Source organism: Neoarius graeffei, chromosome 14 (assembly GCF_027579695.1).
Source record: "Neoarius graeffei isolate fNeoGra1 chromosome 14, fNeoGra1.pri, whole genome shotgun sequence".
Taxonomy (NCBI): Eukaryota; Metazoa; Chordata; class Actinopteri; order Siluriformes; family Ariidae; genus Neoarius; species Neoarius graeffei.
In genome coordinates this window covers 36,148,183-36,161,720 of record NC_083582.1, presented here as the reverse complement: position 1 = coordinate 36,161,720, position 13,538 = coordinate 36,148,183, and the positions used below count along the sequence as shown (strand labels likewise).

At 38.5% G+C, this 13,538-nt stretch overlaps 1 protein-coding gene across 1 annotated transcript in view; it reads right to left on the bottom strand.

Moving 5' to 3' along the window:
* Positions 1–13,538, bottom strand: part of bicc1b (BicC family RNA binding protein 1b) — a 172,942-nt gene that overhangs the window by 108,869 nt on the left and 50,535 nt on the right. The window contains exon 3 of the mRNA XM_060939572.1: positions 12,191–12,260. Coding sequence (XP_060795555.1) covers positions 12,191–12,260 — 70 coding nt within the window. The remainder of the gene's footprint in view (positions 1–12,190; positions 12,261–13,538) is intronic.

The window sequence follows — 13,538 nt, the reverse complement described above, 5'->3', positions numbered from 1 at the left end:
AAAGATTGTTTTATTTCTCAAAATAATACTGTTGAGCCGGAAGCTCTGTTTTTTTCGGTTCTGAAAAAGTCATTTTTCCAAATCGTGTAAATCCGTTAAGATTTTTTTTTTGGGGGGGTGGCTCTCTCACTGTCTCACTCTCATAGGGCCAATGATTTTCTGTGATCGCGGAAAACAGATGGAAATTACGGAATTTTTATGGTGAAACATTGCTCGCGTGTCAAAATGTAACTGCCGCAGAAGGCTTCCGCCCAAGCAGACATGCCTTCAGTGTTGCCAGATATTGCTAACGTTTTCCACCCCAAAATATGTTCAAAACCAGCCAAAAAGCACCTAAACCCGCCCAATCTGGCAACACTGCATGCCTTTCCGGTCAAGTGATTGTGATTGGCTTGTGGCACACCTAGCCAGCCAATGAGCTGCTTGTTTACAGATTCGCTCCCCGCGTCGCAACCAGAATGGCGACCGCTTAAAAGAAATGAATGCTCTGCCAGTGGCGAGTGTGGACGTTGCGTGACTCACAGAAGATTGTCGCAGGTCGGCGAAAAAACGACTTACTAATAAATATTAAAAAATAAAAGTAATTTAAGTAAGTTTAAAATGTAATTTAAATAAAAAGTAAAGTTTTCATAAATTGAAGTTTGGAAGCGCCTCTGTTTTTGGGCTGAGGAGAAGTTTGAAAGGGTGTACCGCGATTCTGCCTTCTTGTATCGCGATACGGATCGTGGCTCTGCGTATCGTGATTTCGATTTCGATACGCATATCGTTACAGCCCTAGTTAACAGGGTATCCAATCTGGCAACCTGAAGTTGCTAGCCTACATGATGTGTATATCTATCCCTGGAATGGAGTGGTGTCCAATCCAGAGTGAATTCGCACTTCACCTCACTCCTCATGTTCATTTCCGACACTGCCTCATCTTGTGCCGTGTCTTCATCTACATTTTACTGCCGTGTCCAAAGACAAGAGTGCTCTGAGAGCACAATATCCCCCGCTGGCAACTATGCCATAACTCTGGTAAAATGCGACTGAACTGAACGAAATTGCAATACGCGTATTACAGACACATAACAAAGAATCCTGTCAAGTTTGGTGAAATTCCTCCAAAAATTGTGAGAGGAGTTGATTTCAGAAGAACGTACACCCTCATGAAATTCTCAAAGTACAAGTTATTTAATCAAGGGTCAAAACTCTGGTAAAATTTTCACAAACGAAATTAAATCACAGTATGCGTATTACCGTCGTATAACAAGGCTTTTAGCCAAGCTTCAAGAAATTCGTCCAAAAATTGTGAGAGGAGTTGATGTCAGAAGGAAAAACACACTCTCATGAAATTGTCAAAGTATAATTTTGTTCATCAAGGGCTGTAACTCTGGTAAAATGTGGCCCGATTTAACAAAATTACAATATGCGTATTACCAACATATAACAAAGAATCCTGCCAAGTTTCGTGAAATTGCTCCAAAAATGGTGAGAGGAGTTGATTTCAGAAGGTGAGCACTCTTCCCGGGACGGACATATGGAAATCACCACGCCATAATCCCCCTTCGGGCCTTTCGGCCAGCAGGGGATAAAAACGTGTATGACACAGGATTTGTGTTAATATTTTTGAATTAATTAATTCTAACTCAGTTATATGTAGGACATCAGGTCGTTGTGTAATAAGTGAAGTATTCAATTATTAAATGTAGTCTTGTGTATTCATTCATTTTCTTTTACATTGTCCACTAGGCTTATTAGACGTGATGGAAAAATGTGGGTCTATGTGCATATTTCAGGTCTATAAACCAGAGGACATCCTGGACCAAGATACAAGATACACAAGATTAAGTAATAAAATACACAGATTACATTTATTACACATTGTAATGCTGAAAGATAAAGGGAAGAAAAAACAGGCAGGAAAGTAAATAAGTGGGAATTGAAACAGATGAAGTTTCATCATCACAATTGCTGAGGTTTGTGGCAAGGGCCTGGAATGTTCCAAAGTTGACGCAGCGTCATTGTATTAAATGAAAAATCCACCCTGACTTGCATACTGGTTTTTATACTCAACATGTGATCTTGAATTGTGTGTCCAGGATTTATTTTGTAATAAACTTATTTCTTCTGCATTTGCAGTTTAGTTAACATTACCCACAATGTCGTATGACTACCCGGTCATAGGAGTGCCAGTAGGAAATCATCTCGACCTAAAAACAGCAATGCAGCAGCTCTTTAATCCTTTAGTCCTACTTCATCTGGATACTCTGCTCAAACAGATCAGTTTCCAAAGCTTTAGCTTTTGTACTAATACCACCATGCATGCCTTCTTGTACACTGCAAAGTTGCTGAACCAAATCTTTGATATAACCCGATGCAAATGCATCTTGTTCCAGCATTATTTGTTTCCACTATTTCTGTGCTCATATGACTGTGGAAAAGAAGCTCTTGCTCTTATATCTCATTTGTGTATTTGATGCTATTAAGAGTACTGAAATACTTTGTCTGGCAAAAGTATTCATTCATCCCCCTTGGTGTTTGTCCTGTTTTGTCACATTACAAGCTGGAATTAAAATGGATTTTTGGAGGGTTAGCACCATTTGATTTACACAACATGCCTACCACTTTAAAGGTGCAAATTGTTGTTTTGTTGTGACATGAACAATAATTAAGATGAAAAAACAGAAATCTGGAGTGAGTATAAGTATTCACCCACCTTTCGTATGAAACCCCTAAATAAGAGCTGGTCCAACCAATTCACTTCATAAGTCACATAATTAGTTGATCAATATCCACCTGTATGCAATCAAAGTGTCACATGATGTCTGTATAAATCAACCTGTTCTGGAAGGACCCTGACTCTGCAACACTACTAAGCAAGCAACATGAAAACCAAGGAGCCTCCAAACAGGTCAGAAACAAAGTTGTGGAGAAGTATAGATCAGAGTTGGGTTATAAAAAAATATCCCAAACTTTGAATATCCCAGGAAGCACCATCAAATCCATTATAGCAAAATGGAAAGAATATGACACCACTACAAACCTGACAAGAGAAGGCCGCCCACCAAAACTCACAGACCAGGCAAGGAGGGCATTAATCAGAGATGCAACAAAGACACCAAAGATAAAACTACAAGAGCTGCAAAGATCCACAACGGAGATGGGAGTATATGTCCATAGGACCACTTTAAGCTGTACACTCCAGAGTGGGGTTTTATGGAAGAGTGGCCAGAAAAAAGTAATTGCTTAGGAAAACACATTTGGAGTTTGCCCAACAGCATGTGGTAGACTTCCCAAACACATGGAAGGAGATTCTCTGGTCAAATGAGACCAAAATTGATCTTTTTGGCCATCGGGGGAAACGCCATATGTGGCGCAAAACCATCACCCTGAGAACACCATCCCTACAGTGAAGCATGGTGGTGGCAGCATCATGCTGTGGGGATATTTTTCATCTGCAGGGACAGGAAAGCTGGTCAGGACTGAAGGAAAGATGGATGGCACTAAATACAGGGCAATTCTGGAGGAAAACCTGTTTGAGTTAGCCAGAGGTTTGAGACTGGGACATAGGTTCACATTCCAGCAGGACAATGACCCTAAACAGACTGCTAAATCTACACTGGAGTGCTTTAAAGGGAAACATTTAAATGTCTTGGAATGGCCTAGTCAAAGCCCAAACCTCAATCCAATTGAGAATCTGTGGCGTAACTTGAAGATTGCTGTACACCAACGCAAGCCATCTAACTTGAAGGAGTTGGAGCAGTTTTGCCTTGAGGAATGGGCAAAAATCCCAGTGGCTTGCAAGAGACTTGCAGCTCTAATTGCAGCAAAAGCTGGCTCTACAAAGTATTGACTTTGGGGAGGGGGGTGAATACCTATGTACAGTCCAGATTTCTGTTTTTTTTCCATCTTAATTATTGTTTGCATCACAATAAAACATCAATTTGTACCTTTAAAGTGGTAGGCATGTTGTGCAAATCAAATGGTGTTCACCCTCCAAACATCCATTTTAATTCCAGCTTGTAATATGACAAAACAGGACAAATACCAAGGGGGATGCATACTTTTGCAAGACACTGTATATCTCTGGATGCCATCCAAATTTTAGTACATTTCCTGGAATTTTAATGCCAGTGCTAACAAGTTGGGGCAACATTCAGGAAATTTTGACATCACCAACCTGGAGTGTGAATCTATAACCTCAATTTATGTTTGAAGTTCTAACATAATTTTAGAAGTTTATGAACATTTATTCAAAATCTTCCAAATCTATTCAGTGAAAAACATTCCGGACTTTCTTAGAGTGATAAAGCAATGCCTTGCAAATACAACAGTGGCTGTGTCCCTACAATCTGTCCAGAGTGATAACTGCCTATCAGTGAGTAAATCAGCTGGTTCTTTCACATGGAGTGATGGACCATCTGTTGTACCTTCTATTATCACATTGGATTTTGTGGGTTGGGCTGTGAATGATCCCAGGTTCTGATCAGATTTTAAGCACTTTAAAGAAACAACACCTGAGTCAGGCCCCGATCAGAATTCTTCGTGTACGTGTGACATTACACTCATTTCCCAAACTGGAAGTCCGCCATGTTGGATGATAACCACAACCAAGAATCAGTGTTTCACATGTGAGTTGCTGCAACACTTTGTGATTTTCTTTTGATTTTATTGCCTTTGAAGAAAGACAATGCCGACTTTGTGTGCAGGATATAATTGCGGTAATAATGCTATTCGTGACAAAGAGAAACGGTTTTTCAGAATTCCCAAAATAATTAAAAACGGAAACAAAACAGATGAAGAGCTGTCCAGACAGCGGTGTGTGATATGGTACAAAAATAGACATTGTAAGGACTTAACTGAGGAAAAAGTTAACTACACCCACATCCACATGTGTGGTGACAACTTTATATCTGGTAAGAGTTCATTGCTAATTAAAGATGTTTTCTGATGATTAAATTGAACTTTTGAGCTTTAGCGCAAACACTTTGACTCTCACCTTGCAGGAGCACCAGCAAACCTAGGTGATAAAACAAATCTAGATTGGGCACCAACACTCAAATTAGGAAACGATAAGATCAAGACGAAAACTCATCTCGCAGCATCAGGAAGCAACAGGATAAATGAAAGATCTGCCAAGAAAGTCAGATTAGAAGCAGCACAAACCTTAGCGAGTTTGGATACACAAAGACAACAATGTGGGTCAACTTTGCCAGGTGAGATATTAGCGATGCTGTTCCAGTAACCCAATAACTTCATTTTACTTCTGCACTTTTTTTGTGCGTAGAACGAGATAGTTCACAATATCAGGGTACTCCATCAGTGATAATGAGGCTAAATCCTCTGTAAAATCAGACGGCTTTAAAATATATGGGTCAAAGCCACAGATTTCAACTTTTTCCCTAAATCTTGACTTGGCAGAGGACTCCAGAGACTCATAATATTTCGAGAAAGTTGGAGATACATCACAGTTATTGTTTGCATGAGACAGCATTCTGGAATTGTATACCATCTAACATGGTGGCGGGTGCATACATCACACTGTTTTATCATGTAGTTGCACATGAAGGATAGGGCTCAACTGGTGAATTCTCACTGTAGACTTTCTAGAATAGCAGGCATGCAATGATTATATTATTTACAGTATCTTGCAAAAGTATACATCCCTCTTGGTGTTTGCCCTGTTTTGTCGCATTACAAGCTGGAATTAAAATGGATGTTTGGAGGATTAGCACCATTTGATTTACACAATATGCCTACCACTTTAAAGGTGAAAATGGTTGTTTATTATGACACAAACAATAATTCAAATGAAAAAACAGAAATCTGGAGTGTGCATAGGTATTCCCCCTGACAAAATCAATACTTTGTAGAGTCGCCTTTTGCTGCAATTACAGCTGCAAGTCTCTTGGGATATGTCTCTATTAGCTTAGCACATCTAGCCACTGGGATTTTTGCCCATTCCTCAAGGCAAAACTGCTCCAACTCCTTCAAGTTAGATGGCTTGCGTTGGTGTACAGCAATCTTCAAGTTACGCCACAGATTCTCAATTGGATTGAGGTTTGGGCTTTGACTAGGCCATTCCAAGACATTTAAATGTTTCCCATTAAACCACTCCAGTGTAGCTTTAACAGTATGCTTAGGGTCATTGTCCTGCTGGAATGTGAACCTTCGTCCCAGTCTCAAACCTCTGGCCGACTCAAACAGGTTTTCCTCCAGAACTGCCCTGCATTTAGTGCCATCCATCTTTCCTTCAGTTCTGACCAGCTTTCCTGTCCCTGCAGATGAAGAACTTCCCCACAGCATGATGCTGCCACCACCATGCTTCACTGTAGGAATGGTGTCCTCAGGGTGATGGTTTTGCGCCACACATGGCATTTCCCTTGATGGCCAAAAAGATCAATTTTGGTCTCATTTGACCAGAGAATCTTCTTCCATGTGTTTGGGGAGTCTGCCACATGCTGTTGGGCAAACTCCAAACATGTTTTCCTAAGCCATGACTTTTTTCTGGACACTCTTTCATAAAGCCCCACTCTGTGGAATGTATGGCTTAAAGTGGTCCTATGGACAGATACTCCCATCTCCACTGTGGATCTTTGCAGCTCCTTCAGTGTTCTCTTTGGTGTCTTCATTGCATCTCTGATTAATGCCCTCCTTGCCCGGTCTGTGAGTTTTGGTGGGCGGCCTTCTCTTGTCAGGTTTGTAATGGTGCCATATTCTTTCCATTTTGCTATAATGGATTTAATGGTGCTCCGTGAGATATTCAAAGTTTGGGATATTTTTTATAACCCAACCCTGATCTATACTTCTCCACAACTTTGCCTCTGACCTGTTTGGAGGCTCCTTGGTTTTCATGTTGCTTGCTTAGTAATGTTGCAGAGTCAGGGTCTTTCCAGAACAGGTTGAGTTATACAGATATCATATGACAGATCATGTGACACTTTGATTGCATACAGGTGGATCTTAATCAATTAATTATGTGACTTATGAAGTTAATTGGTTGGACCAGCTCTTATTTAGAAGTTTTATATGAAAGGGGGTGAAAACCAATGCACACTCCAAATTTCTGTTTTTTCATCTTAATTTTTGTTTGTGTCACAATAAAAAACAGTTTGCACCTTTGCATGTTGCGTAAATCAAATGGTGCTAACCTTCCAAAAATCCATTTTAATTCCAGCTTGTAATACGACAAAACAGGACAAACACCAAGGGGGATGAATACTTTTGCAAGACACTATCATTTACATTTTCTCTTCTCATGAATGCCACTGTAAAGTCAAAATCCCTCTCACACCAGAATCCGGTCTTCCCAGGCAGTCTTCTGTCCCAGTACCAACCAGCTCTTTGAGGCGTATGGGTGCGGTGCCGATGTCCATTTCGATAGCCCTTGGCCTCTTGCCTATACAGCTAGGCTTACAGTGGGGGGCTAGTTCTCTGTTAACCATGAGATTTTGACTTCCCCACCCACAACTGTATTGCAGCATGTCTTGCCAGACGGTAGTAGGTACCATTTTTATGATGGTCTTTGGTATGACCCAACCGCAAGTAGAACTCCTCATCAAGAGGCGGACATGCTAACCACTAGGCCAACTCGCGGTGGTAATGCCATTGTAAAGTATATTATAAACATATTTAGTGTGTTTCAGGGTGGACATTTCCTTTGTTGGCTACTGTGGCGAGTACGAAACCAGACAGAGCATTAGAATAGTATAAATGAGTAGAGAAGCATATCACGGTTTAGCATGTGGTGAGAAATCTCTGCTGAAAAAGTTTTATTTTTTCTACAGCTGCTACACAATAAGGTCTGTTGAGAATCAGCTGGAGCTTTACAGTGTCAAATGAGTTAAACAGACGAGTGGTTCCAGAGTTACCCAGCATCACCTCGGAGTGTGTGGAATGGAATGCATCCTCCTGAGACGCATAAGTGTGCAGCTGGCAGCAGCTCCACTGGAACTGATATGCAAATATTTCAGGCAGAAGATTGTCCTTGTTTTTGCCTTTCGAGTGATTGGACAGATGATCATATGTGATCCGATTGCTTTTTGGCTGATCGGATTAGTCATATAATAAAGACAAAGTAAAAGTCATGGTTCTAGCTGAACGTGAGGCTGTGGAGACTTTGAAACATCAAGCTGAGAAACATCTGCTTGAAATGAGTAATGACAATGATGAGCCTGAGCCTTGAAGTGCTCACTGGAGAATACTCAGATTTAGTGAATAATGTTTGAAGTAGCCACTGTCGGGCCCTTAGGCAAGGATCTTAACCATAATCCTCTCAACTAACTGCCTTAATTGTGTTCTGACTCACTTGGTAAGCCCTTTTGGATAAAGCATCTGACAAATAAATACATATAAAATATCGACAGAGCACGGACACTATGATACTAAAGAAAGCTACCTTTTTTTGTTCAAACGGTAGATGTTGACTATTTGAATATAAATATATAAAAAATTAATAGTGCATGTGTTAAGAAAAGCACGGTGATATTTTGAAAACGTGCCTTGTGACTATTCCAACGGCTGTCGTCACATCTCACAAACACCAAGGGTAAACACGCCGTCAAAGCCAGAAGAGTGTTTTGTTCCGGAGACAGTATGTTGGAAGTTTGGTGATGTGAAGCTGCACACAGGCTCGCAGTGAAGCTCTTGCAACATAGCGGATCCCCCAGGGGACAGGGGAGTGCGACGCAGCGCCTGGTTCAGACCACATGTCTGAGGCTCTGCACATGTTTTCCATCCTTAATTAGCTGGGATGCTTGCCACATTCAGTCACCAGATAACGGCAAAAGATTATGTAAGGTTTGTTCATCAGAGCAGCCAATGCCCAGGGCTGGAGGCCAACACGAGAACGCGCTGTGGAATTTGAATGGCCTCTGACCCAGCCATGACCTCCTGCCTGCAGAATGTGTGTGTAAACTTGGGTCAGATTTTCGAAAACTAATATCTTTTTTCCTGTTTTTGGAAAATCTTTGCTAGCAGGTCATCAATTGCTACATGTTGGAAGCTTGCCGACAAGAAACTGCACACAGTAATATAATTTTCGGAAATAATATCCAGTAAATCTTCAGCTAAGGATATGCAAAATTGAGACGGTTGCATATTTAATGGCAAACTGGATAAACTGGAGCAAAAAAAAAAAATTTAAATTCTCGTTTTTTCCCCATTATGGTCTACTGTAAATCTCATTAAGCTAATAGTGGTGTGGAATGTATTTGCAAGATCTTCCTCCTTCATGATAGCTTTTGCAAAAGATTTTCAGTATAAAGACAGCCAAAACTGAGATAACATGCAAAGCATTACTGAGCAGTAAGGTGCCAAGATGATGCTGGTGCTATTTACTAAAGACATTTTTCCCCCATGTAATACTCTGATAAGATGAAATGTTCTTAAGTGGAATTTGTTCGACTTTGGCTGGAAGTAAGGAACTTCAGCTGGCCTGGAGTGTGTGTATGTGTGTATGCGTGCGCGTCTGTGTGTACACTTGCATTTATAGTGTTTTCATTTGAATTGTGAAACTATTACTAAATGCGTGACAGTCTGGGAAACCCGTCCATCACGGTGACTGACTTCTGACAGGAAAAAAAAAAAAAAAATCAGGGTTTTTCTGCCTATAACATAAAGTACCAGTCAACAATTTTGCACACACCTTCTAATTTACTGATTTTATTTATTTTTATTAATTAAAAGTCACTTCATGTCTTAAAGTAATAATGGATGTCATTTCTCTTTACTTAGTTAATCGGTTCTTGACATAATATGGATCACTACAGTTGTGGAACAGGGCTATTTACTGTATTTTTTTATTTACTGTTTAGTGTTTGATCTCAAACGCATTAAGAAAGTAAGAAACTGATCAACTAATTAACTTTTGACGAGGCACACCAGTTAATTGAAAAGCATTCCAGGTGACTACCTCATGAAGCTGGTTAAGATAATGCCAATAGTGTACAAAGCGTCATCAAGGTAAATGCTGGCTACTTTGAACAATCTAAAATATTAAACATTGGGGGGGTTTAACACTTTTTTGTTTACCACATAATTCCATATATGTTCCAGATGTTATTTCATAGTTTTGATGTCTTCAGTATTGTTCTACAATGTAGAAAATAGTCACAATGCAGAAAAACCTATAAATGAGTAGGGGTGTATAGACTTTTGACCGGTCCTGTAATTTGACATGTGTCGTGGTCAGAATTGAGTATTTAAATGCAATTTTCTGAACTTCTGGTTGAGTAAAGTTACATACAAAAAGGAAGTTCAGGAATGAATGAATATATATATATATATATATATATATATATATATATATATATATATATATATATATATTTTTTTTTTTTCATTCAATTCTATCCATCTATCCACTGGATATGAGCAATCGCACCCTCTGATTGGCTACTCTACTACTAAGCTATCAGCTCAAATTCCATGAGTAGAGAAAAACAAAATGGCAGAGCGTGTTACTGAACCAACCGAGGACGAAATAAAAACTCTACTCGAAAACAAAACCCCGAAAAAAAAAATATGGAATAAAAGTATTTGATGGTAAGAACGTATCTTTTTTTTAATTTTTCAATAATTATTATTATCGCATTTTTCACAAATTGCTCCTGTCATTTCGCCGGTTTGTTTACGTTCTAAGTGGAAATGATTTTGTCGGACATTTTGTATAAAGTTTTTGTTTATCGAATTTGCAAAAAATAAAAATAAAAATGCTGTTTCTCAAAATCCACCCTGGTGAAAAATAAATGTGCTAAGTGTACTAAAATTTAGCATACTTTTGTGTACTTGAAGCCACACTAATCATCAATATACTTCAAGTGTGTTTATGATTAGTTAACTTGACGCATGCTATTTTGGAACAACTAATTTTGTACTACATATATTTTAATTGTAATTAAATTGTAGAAAAGTGCAACTTGAAGTGTATTTCGTGTACTTTTATGTGCTAAAGTGGAACAACTTAAAGTATATTTTGTATACTTTAAGTATATGACTTTATATGTACTAATATATGCTTAATTAGTACTTTGCATTATAAGTACCTTAAAAATTAGTACACTTTAGAAATTACACATAACTTTCACTTAAAGTATATTTTAGTATAATATATTTCTATAAAGTGTAATATAGTATAATTATTTTAAAGTGTGTTAAAAGTGTTAGCGTGAAAGCATGATGATTTACAAAAAGTACAATTTGTGTAAGTACATTTTCAATATACTATTGAAAATATGAATATACTTTAAATGCAATAAAGTACTTTATTTTTTTTCGCCAGGGCAGTGAATGTGGATAGAATAAAACAGTTATTCCACAAAATCGAGTCGTACATGGCTTATAGCCAACTCGGTGCTACACACCTCGTCGGCTATCAGCTCATGTACGACTCGATTTCGTGGAATAACTGATTATATATATATATATATATATATATATATATATATATATATATATATATATACACACTACCGTTCAAAAGTTTGGGGTCACCCAGACAATTTTGTGTTTTCCATGAAAAGTCACACTTTTATTTCCCACCATAAGTTGTAAAATGAATAGAAAATATAGTCAAGACATTTTTCTGGCCATTTTGAGCATTTAATCGACCCCACAAATGTGATGCTCCAGAAACTCAATCTGCTCAAAGGAAGGTCAGTTTTATAGCTTCTCTAAAGAGCTCAACTGTTTTCAGCTGTGCTAACATGATTGTACAAGGGTTTTCTAATCATCCATTAGCCTTCTGAGGCAATGAGCAAACACATTGTACCATTAGAACACTGGAGTGAGAGTTGCTGGAAATGGGCCTCTATACACCTATGGAGATATTGCACCAAAAACCAGACATTTGCAGCTAGAATAGTCATTTACCACATTAGCAATGTATAGAGTGCATTTCTGATTAGTTTAAAGTGATCTTCATTGAAAAGAACAGTGCTTTTCTTTCAAAAATAAGGACATTTCAAAGTGACCCCAAACTTTTGAACGGTAGTGTAAACAAACCCACCACACACACAGCATTGTATAAAATGTCGAAAAAAGTTAATCATGTGAAAGTTTCCCCAGGGTGCCACACACATAACTAGCAATCTTCCCTTAACTACAGTGACAGAAAGCAGCACATTTTATAGATTTTTCAATCGTAGTGATATTCAGATTGTACGTGTGCATGTATGAACTATCACAGAAAATACAGACAGAGTCTTACCCTTCTTTGACTTGGCACCTATTTTCAACTTTGAAGGCCATGCAATCTGAGTATTGGTCTCTTCCATGACCTGTACGAATAGAAGCCACAGATATTACAATCCATCAGTACACACACACACACAGCACTTACAGCATTGCTAGTTAAAGAATCTTTGCATAAAAACTATTTGAGGGCATTTTTATACTGTTAACCCACAAAATGGTGTTTAAACAACATCTAAAACAAAAATGCATCCCTTGATTGCACATTAAAGAACTGTCATACATAATATGGTCATAAGTTTGAATGTGAAATGAAATGAAAACACAACATGGAATCATGCCTGTCATTTCTAGCGCAGTACATAAAATGCCTGCAAAGTACAAACATCTTTTAAATCAGAATTTGGTTTCGAATGAACCAGCTGGACTCACATGCCTTCATGCCTGGGCATGGAGTGTGTATTGAAAGTCCAACAGGAAACACTGACTGAACATGTCAAGTACTATACATGTCTCAGCATTTGGCAAATTCAGTCCAGCTGTTTTTCCACAGAACATTAATCACTGTTGTTGCCACAAATTCTTATTTAGTGCACTTTAGAAGCAATAAAGCTCCAGTGTTGTGCCAACGTTACGCTTGTTCAACATAGCAGGTTAGATCTCAGGTACCTGACCTAATCATGGGGGAAGCCATGGCCTAAGGCCAAAAAAAATAGTGTGTTTCCGGTAACATGAAATACTAAAATAAGGTCGGTAGGTAGGAAAGTTTTTTTTTTTCTTAATTTTTTTTTTTACTTTGTTCGAAAAAATTAACACAAGTAAACATCTTACAAAATAGTATTTTGGCACAGAATCCTTTATACCACACATCATAATAAAATAAGTGTTTTAAATCTTTAAACGAATAAAAAAAAATATCGCGAGAGTTTGAGTTATGATCTACGGAAGCGATATTTCATGATATTTTCATGTAATAACGTGAAAACACCTTATCAAGAAATAACGTGAAAATAACGTCCTAGGCTAGGCTACTTCCATTAAAAGCAGACGGCCTAGCCAAGCCTACTGTAGAACTTGGGTCGAGCAAAAACACCGAGCAAAAACATGGCTGAATCCTGAATGACTCCTATTTGTATAAATAGGGGACTACATAGGTGGCAAAATGTAGTGTTTTTCCCTGCCATGGAAGTGCACTTGTATACTGAAAAGGAAGCAATTTGCATTACAGCCTTGAATGAGGATTCAAAATGGCGGCTCGGCTCAGTTTTCCCTTCCTCCTTCAGTATGAGGGCTGATAGAAGTGGCGAAACATTTTACTTTTTATCGTTTCTTTCACAACTTGAATGCGTTGAAACTAGTGCTGT